Source organism: Mesocricetus auratus, unplaced genomic scaffold, assembly GCF_017639785.1.
Source record: "Mesocricetus auratus isolate SY011 unplaced genomic scaffold, BCM_Maur_2.0 Super-Scaffold_100022, whole genome shotgun sequence".
Taxonomy (NCBI): domain Eukaryota; kingdom Metazoa; phylum Chordata; class Mammalia; order Rodentia; family Cricetidae; genus Mesocricetus; species Mesocricetus auratus.
The window spans coordinates 5174696-5192116 of record NW_024429203.1 but is presented as its reverse complement, the minus strand read 5'-3'; the positions used below and the strand labels follow the sequence as shown (position 1 = coordinate 5192116).

Below are 17421 nucleotides of genomic sequence, written 5' to 3'. Positions count from 1 at the left end.
CTGCGCTTGCGGCCTTGCTTCCCCCCAGGCTTGCTCTCCGGCCGCCGCCTTCTGCCTCCAGGCTCGCTCCCCGCCGCAACCTTCCTTGTCTCAGGCTCGCTCTCCGGCCGCCGCCTTCAGCCGCTCGCCCAGGCCGCGCGGGTGCTCGCGTAGGGCCTTGTTGCGTTTCAGCTCCGGGGTCGCGGCAGGGGCGGGGCGCTGAGCGGTCCGCCGGGGCCTGTCCTTCGCGTCCTCCCCGGGTCGCCTGCCCGCCTTCCACCGCAGTCTGGAGCCAGGCGGAGCCCAGACCTGGCGGGGACAGCTGCACCCCCGGCCCGGCACCCAGAGCCTGCCGCCACCACCGCCACCGCCACCGCCCATCGTTGGTACCGGCAATGGCCTTCGTCTCGCCCGATGTGCTTGTGACTGACTTGAACCCAGACTATTGAGAACTCACGTCGGTCCCCATCCCAGCCCTGCCCGCCCTTAGGGCTTAGCTGCAGCGCCGCTAGACTGTCTTGACTTTGAGAGCACCATGGACCAGAGTGGGATGGAGATTCCTGTGACTCTCATCATTAAAGCTCCGAATCAGAAATACAGTGACCAGACTATTAGCTGCTTCTTGAACTGGACCGTGGGGAAACTAAAATCGCATCTATCTAACGTGTACCCTAGCAAACCAGTAAGTGTAAAACTGGACTCAGCTGCTCTCATCTGCAACCCCGGGGTCTGTGGCACCTACCTTCTCCCAGCTTGCCCTCCTCGCCCATCAAATAGGTCTCCATTCGAAATACTTTTGGTTCTGAGGTTGTAGGTGTCTCCTGAGTAAACCATCATTATTGCCTTCCTAATGAGGTTCGGTTAATTAGTGAGTATACAGAAATACCAAGAGGCAAGAATGTGCAGTTAGGGAAAAGGGACCATCTTCCGTGGAACATTCTAATGTGAATGTCAGATGTTAATTTTGTTAGGTTTTGAGATAAAGAGTCGCAGTCCATATCAAAATTCACTGTTTCCTAGGCTGAAGTTCCATTTTAATTTTAAGTTCTTGGCTCAGGAATATGTTCATGGTAAAGAGAATATTTTCATCTTTTGGAGAAACTATATGTATGACCTAGTGAAAATCATATGTACTTTAAGCATCCCTCCATTGCACGTGTTCTAAGTTTGAGATTCACTTTGTTTCCCCACTTGATAACCGATTCTGAACATACAGTGAGACGTGTAGTTCTCCCACACACCCCAGTCATTTGATGCCTGTTTTATTTTTGGTTGTGTCATCTGTTTCACTCAAATCAGTGTGGCTTTGTTTCCCGTTCTTAACTGTATTTTCGTATTGGAAAGAAATAGAATGTCACCATTTGTCCCTAAAGTCGGAGTTGAAGGTATGAAGGTTGGTAAGTCTTGGAATAGTTTAGAGAAGTACGCCATATTAAAGTGAGGCTTTCATATTCTCTATTGTATAACTTTCATTCTTGAATATCTAGTATTCAATTGCTAAACCTTATATTTAAATAATAAAGAGGATTGTTTTTAGGGTGGGAAATATTTTGGCCTATTTACCACCAGCTGCTTGGAAAACAAATGTTTTTTAGGCCTGTTTTGTGTTCCTACGTATGGAAGATAGTGATCTGCATTAAGATATTTCTGAGGTAGAACTCTGTTTAGTGCAGTATTGTGTAAGATTTGGACTTCTGGAATAACCACTGAATTATTTTATTACAAAAGCCGGAGGGTGTATTTTTGTTGTTGTTCGTTTTAAACTCATTAGGCATTAGCTGTATTTGTGACACAAATATTTTTAGTATGGGGGAACATTCAGTTATTTAAGTAGTTGGAACAAACTAAAACAGTTAGAACTTTTACTAATCCAAAGCTTCAGATTGAAAGTGAAGATTTACACCAGGGTAACAATTCCTTAAGAAATTGTGACTTATAAAATTTTTCTATTGTATATTATTGTTTTCCCACATTTTTGAAAGAGAAAGTACCTTGTGAGAATAGTCATAACTGAGAGACATAGATTTCATAACACAGCCCAAATACTATTCTAAAGTACGTTCTTAGGTCTCTATATACCTGTGTGGTGTGTACTAAGGTGAGATCTGTGTGTTACACTAGTACACCATTGGTCTGCAATATGTGGGTCAGGAGTTTGCTTTAAGCCTAATGTGGTGTAATCTTAGTACTTGAGGAGGATCAGCAGTTCAGGGTCATTCTTAGCTGCATAGTGAGCTTGAAGCTAGCATGATTCTGCCCCCAAACAAAACAAATGTAGCACTATTCTACAATTTTTCTCTTAAAGACAAAAGCAAAAGAACTATGTGAGATAGAAATGTGAAGCCTGTTTTCTGTATCTGCCCAGGGGTAAGCTTTCATGAGGCTGGAGGTTTGCCCTTGCGCATCTAGTCACTGGGGGAGGACTGTTGTTGCATCTGGATCCTAATGCCCAAGGAGATCACTTGCAAAATTGTCTTTCCTGACTTGCCTGACTCATAGACACACTGGAGATTCTTTTGGAGGCTGCATCACATACTACAATTAATGACTTAACCTTGTAACACTTCTCTAGCAAGTTTTCTGAGTGGCTTGTAATGTCCTGCCAAGTTCATTTCTAGGTTGAAAATTTTGTGTAACTATTAGCCTTGACAGGTTTTTGTTCTGACTTATCTGAAATTTGAAGTATCACAGTTGTTGAGTAACTGCAGTTAGTGGTACCCTGTAGCTATGGGAGATATCAGCTATAGGAATTGGGAGACATAAACATTTTCTTTGTAAGGTTATTTAGAAGTCAACATTTTGTTATGAAGCAAGATTATGGCAGGAGTGTAGATCCTTGTGACTGCCCACAGTGACTCACATTGGCTTTTTAAATGTTTTTAGTGTTGCATCCATGTGTGCATTCATGTGTGCCTGTTTCACCTTCCTTCCCAGACATGGTCTTACTGGTTTGCACAGTATTTTCTCAAACTCGTGGGCTGAAGCACTTCTCTAGCAAGTTTTCTGAGTGGCTTGTAATGTCCTGCCAAGTTCCATTTCTAGGTTGAAAATTTTGTGTAACTATTAGGCTTGACAGGTTTCTGTTCTGACTTACCTGAAATTTATGTTGCACTGATGACCCTAAACCCTTTATTACTATAATAAGCAATACAGTTCTAAGTAAAAAGACTAGAAATTTAGTGGGCACGAAGGGACAGATATTTTCTAGTTTAGAATTTAGACATTTGTCATATATATGTGAAAGATTTATGTGGAATTGAACTCTTGGAATTCAGATAACTTCCAAAGAAACTGGTAATTGTTTTAGGAACCAGGAGGTTCCCCAGTACTAGTGATGCTGATAGTGCTTAAGATCATTATAAAACATATTCTAGCGGGACATTTGCTATTACTAATGGATTTAGTTTTTCAGTCCTGAAATTGGCCTGAAGAGTGAAATAATCACTATTAAATTTCAGTAATTGCTACAGGATGTTGAAGAGCCCTGTGGAAGACCACTTTTCCTTGAGTCTTGGATTCTAGTCTGAACTTGGACTTAGTTATCAGATGAAAATGCCTCGAATTGTTCAGTAGAATGCATTATCCAATTGAAATTAAAATATATAAAATTCACCCATCTAGCTAGGCATTCTCCCATCTCTCCTTACTTAATAATGTCTTCTTATTTGCAAATGGTAGGTAGCTAGAGATGGGGTTGACTTACCCTGAATTTGCTGTTCAAGGCAAACCTTTCCAGTACTTGGGGTCAGACTGCCTTGTGACGTGTGTTTTACCTCTGTACATTTCCTGTCTTTGCTGTTTATTTTATGGTGGTAAAAAACAGAAACAATCACTTCCAGTACTTAGGTTTTCTGTCTTCCCTGATGGCCAGGGAGGTTTGTGCTAGTTTTTCAGGCAGTTGTTCTACTCCATTCTATTGCAAGTAGAGAAGCAAGTGTATATAGAGGTTCTGTTCTGAGAATATAATGTTCTGCCATCCAGAGTGAAGTTTTCCTTTTCTTCAATGACATAGTGTGTTGTCTTGTAGCTTTTGGAACTTTTGTCTTTGTTATTTTGTAATTCCCTATTACCTTATGTAGGTAATTAAAAAAATGTAGTAGCTTGACCACTTCAGGACTGTTGATTACAAGGAAATGGATTCTTTATACATGAATACTTTTTACTTGATAAGACAGCTGTCTTACATAATTTTAACAAATTTAAGAGGGCTTCATGTCACCCAGCTGTATGGCTCAGATTTTAAAAAAACACCTTGTGAACAAATGGTGCTGTCAAATTTAATGTGAAGATGATGAAAAATAGAAATTTGAAGTTTAATGACTGCTGACTAAAACTTACCTAAGTATTTTTCAGTCTTAGCCTCATGTCTTAAAGTTTTGTTTAATAATGCATTAATGCTTTTGGGGGTTTTAGAGTTTTTAGTTTAAATTTCTCTATATAATACTGATTTGTCTACAATTCTTTTATTTAATTGCTCTGATTTTAAATGGCCATTTAAACCAGGCATTCTAAAAAATACTTGATGTACTTTGTAATGTTTATTTGGGGTAGACACTTTGTGATGTTAGCTTGAGGAACATAGACTTGGTGATTCTTTTGCTTAAACTCATGAACCTCTTAAGTAGAATTGGGATTTGAACCCAAGTTGTCTGACTTGAAAGTCAAGGCCCTTAGCCATATATGTATATACATACATACACACATACACACTCAGCTATATGCAGTGAAGTGAAGGCTGCCCTGTAGTGACTTGACTATGTCAATTATACACTTATGAACAGAAAAAAATTAAACTATTGAAAGATGTTTTGACTGAAGAGATGGCTCAGCAGAGGATGGGGGTTCAGTTGCCAGCACCAACATGGCAGTTTACAAATGAGTTGCAGGGGATCTCATGCTCTGGGCATCACACACACACTTGGTACATAGACATATATGAAAGCAAAATACCCATACATGTTAAAGAAATTGCTTTAATTAAAAAATATATGTTTGGATACTATGATACCTAGAAATTACATAGTTGAGTAAGACATCAGCACCTAATCAGCTTACTGTGTGGTTATTACTGTTTATTCTGACAAACTATAGGAAGACTATGAGGTCACAGTATTTTAAGACTGCAGAGTGTCTCCTCACAATGTATTAGTTTCTATACTTTGGCATTCTCTATTGCACATACATCTGACATGTGATTGAATGGCCTGTGAGTGGAAACCTTTAATCAGGGAATACTCTTTGGGAATTCCAGATAATGTATTTTCTGAAGACTCAGTATGCTGGTTATTGCTGTAAGCAGATAGGGGCTAGAGGCTATTTGGGTAACTATGCTTCCATTTACAGTACTTCTGAATCTCCCAAAGCTTTGAACTGAGAGAATTAGAGATGTGTTTAAAAATTTACAAAATTCACTTTTCACTGAATCCATGCTTTGTGTGCTTTAAAGCTCTTTAAAGCTATTTGGTACTTACGACTGAGCCATGTATGGGAACTGAAATGTAGTACTTTCTATTTTCAAAGTACTTGTATGCCAGTTATTAGAACTTACCAGTCAGTTGAAGATTACTTTTATTGAGTCATTATCATATATTTTAAGAATCTACATATTTTAAAGTTCAAAATTAATATTTTGAAATTATGCAGAATTTGATTATGCTAAAGCTGGACATAACGGGTACATGACTTTTAGTACAGAGGGTTTTTTTGTCTCTTTTCCTTTTTTTTTGAGATTTTTAAAAATCACTTTATTCTGATTAACTTACAAATAGAAACATCATAGAGTGAGTTTAAAGAATTACTCAAACACTTGCCCAGTCACAAGCTCTATACATCTCAGTAAACTTCTATACAGTTCATTCTTTGTCTACATTTTATCATTCTTTATTACCTGCTATTACCCTCTCTTGGTCTCCTTTGTGAAGTTTATAATATACTCACAGTGATACCTATTAACATATATACTTGTTTGCATTATAGGCTAGGATTCACATATGAGGGAGAACATGTAGGGGTTTTGTTTCTGAGTTTGACATAATTTTCTGAGTTTGACATGATTTTCTTAAGTCACATTTGAGAGATCCATTTAGTCCTTTATCTGTCTATACAAATATACATACATACATGCATATATATATCTTTTCATACTAATAAATCTTTTGAAGCATGAAAACATAGTTGATTTTGTAAATCCATGTGTCAGACTGTTGTGAATATTAATTATATGAGCACCGCATGTATACCTGGTGCCCAAGAAGGTCAGAAAAGGCCGTTAGATACTCACCTTTCCAGGGCACACGAGGCGGTGCATCCAAGCTTTCGGTCATGTCCCAGTAAACCACCAGTGTGAATCTGCCAGTGTCAGAGTCTGCACAGTCCAGTCGCCTCCTAAAAGCCCTGTCTGCTGACAGCCAACCCAGTGCAGTGACCTGCAGGGGCCATTTCTCATTCAAGCCATGACATTCATAAAAACTGGCCAGAGAGTCACTGTGTCTATAATTGTAGCAGTGGGGAGGCAGAGACAGGAGGATTCCTAGGATTTATTGGCCAGGCTGTCTAGCTAGTGTGAGTCTAGATGGTTCAATTTCTGTCCGTCCGTCCGTCCGTCCCTCCTTCCCTCCGTCCCTCCCTTCCTCCCTCCCCTTCCCCCTTTCCTTTTCCTTTTTTATTTCTTTTCTTTGTTTTGGTTTTTTGAAAAAGGGTCTCTATCTGTAACAGCCCTGGCTGTCCTGGAACTAGCTTTGTAGACCATGCTGCCTCGAACTCACAGAGATCTATCTGCCTGCTTCTGCCTGAAATTAAAGGCATGCATCACCACCGAGCCAGATCTGTTTCTCTTCAGACTTCTTAATATTCATTCTCCAGAAGAGTATTTATTCTTTCAATATTCTGTCAGGTTTCTTGCTTTGGCTTTTGTGTATTAAGTGGGTAGCAGAGTTTTTCTGGCCAGCTGTGTAAGTGGATGGTTGAATAGAAAAGCTTTACCTCTAGGTTCCTGAGAGATCCATCAGGGTCTCTCCAGCTTGTTAAGAGTTAGCTGACCCTGCTTCACCATTCATGACCACTTTATCTAGGGAACAAGTGTACTGATGGGATTGACTGACTGTAGGAGTGAATACCAGGAAGAATAAATAGTGTTGTTAATAGCTAATTTTATTGATTTTTGTGCTGCAGAGCCATAGAAACAGTTTAGTATTCTGGCTTGCTGAATGTTTGTAATTCTTTTTTTTTTTAAACACTTTTTTCTTCCTAAACACTAGCTAATTCTGAAGCTCAAGTGGGATATAGAGGGTGTTGGTTTGTGTAGGTGTGTTTTGAGTTCTTTGTTTTGCTTTTTTTTGGTGTTGTTGTATTTTTTTTTTTCAAGACAGGGTTTCTCTGTATTGCTTTGGAGGCTGTCCTGGAACCAGCTCTGTAGACTGCCTCCCAAGTGCTGGGATTAAAGGTGTGTGCCACCACTGTCCGGCTTTTTGTAATTCTTAAACTTAAAGATACCATGTAATTTGTTCAGTAGAAAGTTCATTTTTAGTGTGTTAAGTTACTAAGATTTGGGAGTTGGTATAGACACTAGCATCACCTGTCTTAATAGAGAAGTGGATTTTCTCCCCTCCCCCATTTTTAAGATTGTTTCTTGAGGGTTTTATTCAGTGTGGTTTGATCATATTCACCCTCCAGAGAAGTGGGTTTTCAATCAAGGAAAAAGATAATGAAGACCTGAAGTCATATCACATGTTCAAGTTAAACTTTGAGATCTCACATTCTGTACTTCCTCTAATGCTATAGATTATGTCAAAGCGACTAGTTGTGCAGAAAGTTACTATCACCTGGCTTGCTTCATTTTTCAGTTCATTGACATTTAATTGAAAGGGTACCTAAAGACAAAAATCTGAGAATTCATAGTACTTAATTTTGTCTTCAGTGAGCAAACTACAAAGCCCAGAATTCAGACTGATATATTCTATTTCAAGTTTTTACCTACTTGTATCTTCTCTCACCTTTAAAACTATACTTGTTGGTGGCATTTATATGCTATTTGAAAATTGTTTTATACTACTTATAATCTCAAATTATTAATCACAAGATTGCTACTAATGATTTGAATGAAATCTATGATTTCTTATAGTTTTTCCCTCCCTGTCCTAAGATACATAGCTCTAGGGACACACAGTCAAAATAATGAGCTTCACCTGAAGCTACACTGCCAACCTGACAGGCAAAATATGCTGCTGGTGCACTAGTGACATGAGTTCTGATTGGGTGTGGGGCCCCCGCATAGCAGTGATTCATGCTATATTGTGAATCTGGTGAAAGACTCCAGCTAACATGGTCACAGGCCTTGGGAAGGAATCCACTACCGTTGCTTTTCTAAATGTATACGATGTCAAGCTACCTTTTAAATATTTATGTTTACAACCATAAATTAGTGCTGTTAGCCGTGGTCAGAGGAACGTCTGTCTGCAGTGGGAAAGAGTTAACTTGAGATGTTGCAAGTTCAATCTGAAATAGAACATCATGTCACCTCTCCCTACAAGGCTCAGGAACACATTGTGGAAGAAGGGGCACAAAGAATGTAGGGGCCAGAGGATGGAAAGAGGTGTGAAAGGCTGTCTGCTGGACATGATACGGCCAGTCAACTACAGATTCACAGCAAAAGAGGCTACCTGCACAAGACTGGGCCCATCAGTATTCTATCTTGGACGGGGAGGAGCTCATAGATTCACTCCTTCCTGAAGAGCTGTGGGCAGTTAGTGGTTGCTGGAGGGAGGAGTCATATTTCTCAATGGTATATGCACTTGTCAAGTAAATAGTCCCCTGTTCTCTTCCCCCTTAATTTTATATTCCTTCTCATTATACAAATACTCAGTTCTCTTTCCCTTCTTACATAAAAGGCAGGAAACTATGCTTGCCTCTCATGCCATGCTTTCTCAGTATATCCTGTATATAATATCTTAGGAGTACACAAATAGTTTCCAAATTCTTTCTGGCAAATGCATAATATTCTATTGTACTTAAGTACTACATTTATTTGTATCTATTCAAATGTGGCAGTTCTTGGCCTCATTAGAAAATCTAGAAGCTGAGCCTGAGGCATTTTGTGTCTGAAAACAAGGAGACTTAGAGCAGACACAGATCATGTCAATGATACTAGAGTAAACTTTAAGGGATTCCTAATGGTCAAAGATGGTCCCGTCTGAGGATTAAATGGATAAAGAAAGTATTAGCATTCAAAAGCATAAAATCCTGTGAACTCACAATGACACTGAAGGAAAAAAAAATATCAGCACCTTACTGGTCACTCTGGAGGTTGCTTGGGCAGTCACCCTAAAATCTGACAAAAGGAAGTACTTGTACATTGTGGTTGTTTTCCTTGTATAGACTGAGTAACCAAATAGTTAATGAGATAAAGTTCTAGAATGAGCATACTAAAAACAGGAGTTATGAAATTAGAAAAATAAGTTTGCTATTCCTAATGAAAGAATGGAGTAACTAGGTAGGTGATTAATAAGGTAGATAGGAAGTTTACAAGGGACAGATCAGTTGGGCAACATCAGAACCATTGATCCAGTTCAGTATCACTAGAAGTCACCATCCTAATCTACATGTGCTGGTGTACAGGACGTACATAACTATGTTACAAAGTACTCCTGTCAGAAACCTTACTCTGAGTGTAATTAGCCCTCCACTCCTAATTACTACAGTATGGGGTACCAGGAGGGAGGATACAGTTGACCTAAACAGGACAGAATATAACTGTAAGAGAGATGAGATAACTTCTTTCAGAAATACACAGGGAGCCGGGCGGTGGTGGCCCACGCCTTTAATCCCAGCACTCAGGAGGCAGAGGCAGGCGGATCTCTGTGAGTTCGAGGCCAGGCTGGACCGACAGCCTCCAAAACAATACAGAGAAACCCTGTCTCGTAAAAACCAAAAAAAAAAAAAAAAAAAAAAAGAAATACACAGGGAAAATGAAAAGAAAGTACAGATGTTTGGTGGGTGTAGCTCAGGTGGTAAAATGCCTAGCATTTATGAAGTCCTGGGTTTGTTTGATCCCTAGCATCACATAACAAGACATGGTATGGTGTCACACACCTCTAATCCCAAGTGCAGACAAGGGGACCATAAGTTCAAGCTCATTTGCAGCAGTATAGGGCACAGGAGGATGAGAAGATAAGGTCATCTGCAACTGTATAGCAAACTTGGAACCTACCTAGGCTACATGAGCCCTAGTCTCAGGACATAAATAAAAATAAAAAGATAAGAGACATAATTCAGTTTCCTGTGTGACTCTTGTTTGAATCTGGATTCAAACCATCTCTAAGAAATGAAATTTGAGTTGCATGGTTGAATGTGGCAGTCTTATAGTTATTAAAAAGCAAAAACAAAACCCTAGAGGTTGTACCAAATCAAGTGAAAAGAGATACATTTGCTCTAATCTAGAGGTGAGGTTTCGGGGTAGGGAGGAAAAGGTAGACTAAGAATTGTAGAGTGTCAGTCTTTGAGGACTTGAGAGTTCTTTAACATGGTAGTGGTTCTTTTCATTCTGTTCACTCTCAGAGAATTTTTATATTGAAATAAAAAAAATCACGCAAAAGAGCTGTTTTTAGGCCGAGTGATGGTACAGCCCAAGTATCTACTAATTAGATGTTTAGTTTGGTGAAAACGATGGTTTACAGTGCGACAATACTTATAAAATGAACTTCAGGATTCATTTAGTGAGGTATTGACTCATTACTTAGCACTAACTTGTGCATATATATTTACCATTCACTGCCTGTAGATTACAGATTAAGAAACTTGCTTTCTCCTAGTGTCACAGCATTCAATACAAAATACTTCTGTGACTTATACTCACCAAAATGTGTGAAGATTTCTCTGAAGATAGCAACTGGGTGTCATCTAATTGAGTTCCCTTCTGAAGATGCACTGTCAGACCCCTTATCTAAGCATTGCAGGTCTGCCCTTCTCTTTCCTTCTTCAGATAGGGGTTTACCAGGCTTCTTAAGATCCCCTCCTGGGGTTTGATTACTTTGGTAGAGTGGTTCACAGAACTCTTACCTACTTGCTATAGAGGATAAAGATTCAGCTAAACAGCCAGCACAAAAAGCTGCAGAGGATGAAGTACGGGAGAAGAGGTGGTGGAGAATTTCTATGCACTCTTTAAAAAAATAAAAGGAATTAATTTTATTTTTAAATTTTGAGTTTCATATGCGTTCTGGTCATACTTAACCCAAATCTCTTTCCTGATCCACTCCCACTTCCATAGCCACCCAACTTTGTGTCCTTCTATTTTTATTTTTAAGCCCTTCAAGACTAAATTGTGCTGCTCAGAATATTCTTGGATGAGCCTTAAACTCAAATACCTATTTTCCACACAGGATAAAGGATTGAGCTGGGTAGCCAGCTGGGCATGCTGCGTAGGGTGAAGTGTGGGTTAAGGGTGGTGGAGAATCTTTAGGCCCTCTCTAGCCATGCCAGAACCTCGTTAATTATTTCCCTGCTAGCTGTCCAGAAACTCTTGGGATTCAATCCTTTTGGATTTTTGTGGAAATAGGTATGGTTGATTAAACCACTGACCACTGGTTAATTCAAACTGGACCCTGTTTCTGGAGATTGGCATAAGAAGTGACAACTCTAATCAAGGGCTGGTTCCCCTGGATATCAAGCCCCATCCCAACACTTTTGCTTTCTAGATACTGGTCATCTCATTAGCAAAAGCCAGAATTTAAGGATTTTAGGGAGGGAGGTTAAATGACAGGAAATGAGATGAAGACCAAATGTATATAGAGCTCTATTCAGTTTTTATGTGCTGATTAGAGTTTTTAAGAGTTGGTATTAAAAAAACATATATATATTTAAATATAGTAATTTATACTTTGCATTTTTGAAGTGGCATACTGAAATCATGTCTATCCGTTAAGCATCTTGGAAGGATAACTGTTTTCTAGTGTCTGTTGGTGTCTAAGAATGCCTGAACTATAGATCTCATTCAGCATAGCAATTTCTATTATGACTTTCAAATATATGACTTTTGTCATAGCCATGCTGAAAATACACTTTGTTTGAAATTGTCTTTAAGGCTTGGATTGGATTTTGGATTTAACATTTGGTATACCTAATAAATTGTTTTCCTGGAATTCAAGGGACATTTGTAAATAGGCCTATGGGGACTAACAAAGCACACTAATTTTAAGTGATACTAGCAGAATAAACTTCAGCAGATTTATCTTGAAGTACTAAATAAAGTGTAACAGAGCCAACTAGAACATACCTTCTATTATGAGTTACATATAAGGGTAATAACTGAATCCCTATGCACTCATGTTGATTTTTCTCTGTTTTTGCTGTTTTGAACATGTGTAGATATTTTTAAGTGGAAGAAACAGTTAAAGCTAAATTAAGTAGTTAATTTAACCTGCCATTAAGTCTAAATGACTTTCAAATTAAGATCATTATGTTTAGAAGAAAATAAATCTGTAAATTAAGAGCACTACCTTATAGCTGATAAAATAAACTTCTAGTTTACCTTTGTCATGTTTTTATGGTGATGATCTGCAGCTTTTATTATTATTATTATAGATATGATGCCATTTGCTCAGCTCTTAAATGCCTTGAGCAGAACTTAGGATGCAAAGTTCTTAAAATATCTGTTTTCTACCTATTTGTGCTCAATATTTAAATCCATATTTAGTCATGTTTTTAAAAAGCTGAATTCTTTCTTGTATCTCATTTCTAGCTGACAAAGGACCAGAGATTGGTGTATTCGGGCAGATTGCTTCCTGACCATCTGCAGCTGAAAGATATTCTCAGAAAAGTAAGTTCTACTTCTACCTAGGGAGAACAGTAGAAACTGTGAACAAGTTTTGTCTAGCCAGTTGAATTCATAATCTCTGTGGGTAGCAGAACAGATACAGTAAGTCAGAAGGTAACAACAGGAGAGCATAGAAATAGCTTGGCTAACAGTTTTGTGTGCCCAGCTGAGAAAAACTGAAGTTACTGTATTCAGAAGTTATTTGTGTCCATATTTTATTCATCTTTTAGAAGAAAACACTGACTGACTTGTCAGTATTCCAAAAGAAGTATTTACAATGGTGTAAGATTGATAACATCTCTTTAAACCGTTTTTAATCAGGATATATACCATTTTTAATAAAAATGGTGTAAGCTGGGAGTTTAATTTCAAGAAAGGCAATAGGATGATGCCTAGGTGGCATACTGTTATCAGAATTTAAGTGCTGATGCTCAGACAGTGCCGAACGTTTCAAGGTAGCTTTTTGACAATCAACTTGAGTGGTAATTATTTTAAAGGTGCCTTTTAGTTCATTGTCCTTTGTGAAGTTTTTACATTTAGAACTTTTTATTCTTGATATGCTACTTTTTGTTTGTGAATACAGCCTCATGTTTGGCTTTTTAATTTAACTTTTAATGCAGATATTCCTGATCTGTTTTATTCTGTTTATATCACCTATGGGAAACATAAAATGTAATGCCAATGCATTTCTTCTGCTTAAGTGAAGTTTTAGCTTTCCCAGTGTGACTTCTGATGGTTCAGTTGCATAATTTCAAATGACTATAATGTTTTACCATCTGTCCACCTTAAAAATATTGCAGTGTAAAGCACAGAGATTTCTCATCTACGTTCCCCTAATGGATAGCCTATCCCAGCTGTCATAGCTGCTTTAATGTACATCTGTTGTGATTAGTGAGCATTATCACTCAAAATTATACATACTCAAAGTCACTACTCTAGGTGATGCATACCCTGGATTTTGACAAATGTATAATTACACATTTCCACCATTATGGTATTATATGGTAAAATATGCTTAAATATTCATTTTTCTTTTTCACCTTTTTTGGTGGTGCTGGGATCATGCCCAGGACTTTGCACTTACTTAGACAAGAGCTCCATCAGTGAGCTACCCTGAATGTTGTTTTCTTTCCCTGTTTATGCAATCTGTTCTTTGAAGCACAGATGTATTTATTGTTTGTTGTTTTCTGAATAACAGCCTGGAACCTGCACATGAATATTCTCAAAAGACTGTGCAGACCTTATGTCAAGCACTTCTTAGCATTGCTTCTCTTAAAGTTGGTTTCTTTTCAGTAAAATGTTGCTATTGACTCTACAAACTGTTTAGTTATAAGATGTTCTATGGATACATTCCTGGAAGGTGAATGGATGTTGTGATAAACCATTATTGTTATGACCTTTGACCCTTGGATTATGGGGATACACATTGGATTCTTAGTATTCCCTCTTCAGAAGCTGACAGCAACTGTAGTTTAGGTTTTTCAGTCTTATGCAAATATTTTCATGTATGTCTATCATTGAACTCCATTGCATTGGTTTGTGTGTCTTTGGGCCCAAATACACTAGTTTGGTTTGTTAACAATATCATAAAGTTCCTTTAAGACTGCCTTTGGCTTTCTTGAATTCACCTCAGAACTGAGCACAAGTCTGGGTTCCTGGTAGTGGATCAAGTCTTCTCTTTCTCACATCAGGAATCTTTCTTGACTCCTGCCCACCCACCCTTCACTATTTTGCTCTTCATCATAGGTCTTTAAAATGCTGACTCATCACTCTCCTTCATTGTTGCCTGTTGCTGTCATCTTTTCCAGCTTTATGTCTTGTGTAAATGTGTGTGTGATCTCACTAAAGCAAAAAGACCAACCTTGTCATTATGTAGAACGTTTTCTCTCAGTCATAGTTGTGGAAATAATATGGAAAATTTATAGAATATGACTCAAATATATGTTCTATATCTGTGTATAAATGTTAAAGAATAAAAAAATGTTGACTTGCCTCCAAAACAATACAGAGAAACCCTGTCTCGTGAAACCAAAAAAAAAAAAAAAGTTGACTTAATTTGGAAAGTAGTAAAAAACTGTACTTCACCTTGCTAAAATTAAGTTGTATGAGATTGAGTTTCTTTATCAATATATTCAAGTAACTGAAGTATTTCTACTATTCAGAGTTTGTGGATCTGAAACTTCAAAGTGACTCATTGTTATTAAGACAATATACATTTTTTATATTGAAATAATAGTTTGTGTAGATAAAATTTTGTCCTATTTGTTGCTTCAAATCTGGTTTATGTGTGCCAAGTACTATTAACATAATAATTATTGAGTATTTAAACCATTCTTTAAGCTTGGAGAGAAAATATTGAATCCAGAAGGCTGCAAAGTATTGAAATGGCAAACTTATCTCTAAATATTGGACAGTTTATTACTAGCAAAATGGCTAGGCTATGAAGGAAAGGAATTTAAGTCTTGTTCAGTATTTCAGCTTAGCTAGTGACTTTTTGAACTGTAAATTTGCTTTTAATAAGATCTTCTTTAATTTTAGCAAGATGAGTATCATATGGTTCATCTAGTCTGTACTGCTCGGAGCCCTCCCAGTTCTCCAAAATCCAGCACCAGTAGAGAAAGTCACGAAGCACTGGCATCCAGCTCCAATTCTGTGAGTTACTGTGAGAGGAGTAAACATTGAACTGTTCTGATTTTCGTTTTCTGCCTCTAAAAACTAAGTGAAGGGCTGGACTATCATTCCACAGTACAACACTGATCTAGCGATGTGAGACTCTGGTTTGGTCATTACCATAGCAAAGATCAAACATGTAAATAAAACAAGCTAAACTGAATTAAAAAAAAAAACCAAACAGAAAAGCAGAACACTCGGGGTTTGTAGCTTTGTTTTGTTTTATTTCTGGTCATCGTTTGATATTTTGAGAGAGATCGCATGTAACCCTGCTTGCTGGTCATGAATTCACTGTGTATCTGAGGCTGACCTTCAACTGTTGATCCCTTTGCTTCAACTTTCTCATTTTTGGAATCAGAAGGCCATGCTATCATACTCAGATTGTTTAGAAAAGTTAAGAGTATACATTTAACATTTGTTTTTAGAGATACAATGTTACTTTACTTGGAAGCTGTGTTTACCCTGAGTTACAATTTGATGAATGGACAGGTCTTTACAGATTTAGTTACTGAAATACTCTGGAAACAGAGATATAGTTTTATAATATAGATCTTAGGTTAGTGACATTTATGAAATATTAAGGTATCAAATGTAGTATATTTTATTCAAAGTACTTTAAATTATTTAAATCTAAGTGACTTAAAGTAAATTACTTGGCAGAAGACATGTGGGGTTTTTATGATTGTTTGTTTTGGTGGTTTTGTTTTTTAATCACTGGATTCAGGAATACATTCACAATGAAGAGGGGAGGAGAATTACTTAGTATATTTACCTCTGATATAATTAAGTATTCATTTCTACCTGAAATTGTTTTGGAAATTTGTAGGAGTTAAGCTTTGAGGGTGAGAGGATTGAGATTATGGAAGCTTTCTTTATCCTTTTTGGCTAGACAAGGGACATTGATTGTGCTAAAGGTATTTTCCTTGTTAAGAATTCAATCAACCATTCTATTGTGACTCACACCATTAACCCCAGCACTCAGGAGACAGAGACAGGTAGATTTCTAAGTTTGAGGCCAGCCTAATCTACAAAGTGAGTTCCAGGATGGGCAAGGCTGCACAGAGAAGCTACTAGCTTGAAAAACCAAAAAACAACAAAAAAGATATGGTGTTCTTTAGTATAATTAATAGAAAAGCCTCCCTATATGTCAACACATCCTAATTCCTCTAAAACTAATTACTTCTTATCTTAATAGGCAATTCTTTTATGATTAGATTGTTTAAATTATTTTCAGACTTCTTTGAAATCTTTAAATCATGAAAACTTATGGGAAATTAAACTTATCTTTCTTTCCTCTGATAGTTTTTGTAATTTCATAATACTCTGAAAATATATATATCCTAAGTGTGCCACCACCACCACCTGGCTATGAATATCATATTTTAATGTCCCATTTAATGAGTTTTTTAAAATAGCTTTTCTCGGTTCTGTCCTAAAGAGCCAAGACTCCTTAATAAAATATTTAGTATCTGTTTTTCATGATGTAACTTCTTTATATATATATATATATATATTTTTTTTTTTTTTAGAAAACAGCTTGCTTCACATGTCAGTCGCAGCTCCCTCTCCCTCCCCTCCTTCCGCATTCCCTCACCATCCCTCCCAGCCTCCCATCCTATCCCCACTCCCTTCCACAGAGGGGAGGGATATTCAGAGTCTGTCATTTCATTTAGGGCAGGGTTCAGGCCCTCCCCCAAGAATTCAGGCTGAGAGAACATCCCTCTTTGTGGTATGGACACACAAAGTCCGTTTGTATGCCAGGGATAAACACCGATCTACTGCCCAGGGTCCTATAGGTTGTCCAGGCCTCTTCACTGACACCCACATTCGGGCGGTCTGGATCAATCCCGTGCTGGCCTCCCAGCTGTCGGTCTGGATTCCAAGAGCTCCCCTTGTTCAGGTCAGCTGTTTCTGCTGGTTTCACCAGCCCATTATGAAGTAACTTCTTAATGAAATCATTTTGCAGA

The 17421-nt window shown here is 38.0% G+C and overlaps 1 protein-coding gene across 1 annotated transcript in view; it reads left to right on the top strand.

Moving 5' to 3' along the window:
* Positions 1-208: 208 nt before the first annotated feature.
* Herpud2 (HERPUD family member 2) overlaps positions 209-17421 on the top strand; it is a 38918-nt gene continuing 21705 nt past the window's right edge. Inside the window, exons 1-3 of the mRNA XM_005078505.4 lie at positions 209-661; positions 12710-12787; positions 15323-15436. Coding sequence (XP_005078562.1) covers positions 515-661; positions 12710-12787; positions 15323-15436 — 339 coding nt within the window. The 5' untranslated portion in view covers positions 209-514. The remainder of the gene's footprint in view (positions 662-12709; positions 12788-15322; positions 15437-17421) is intronic.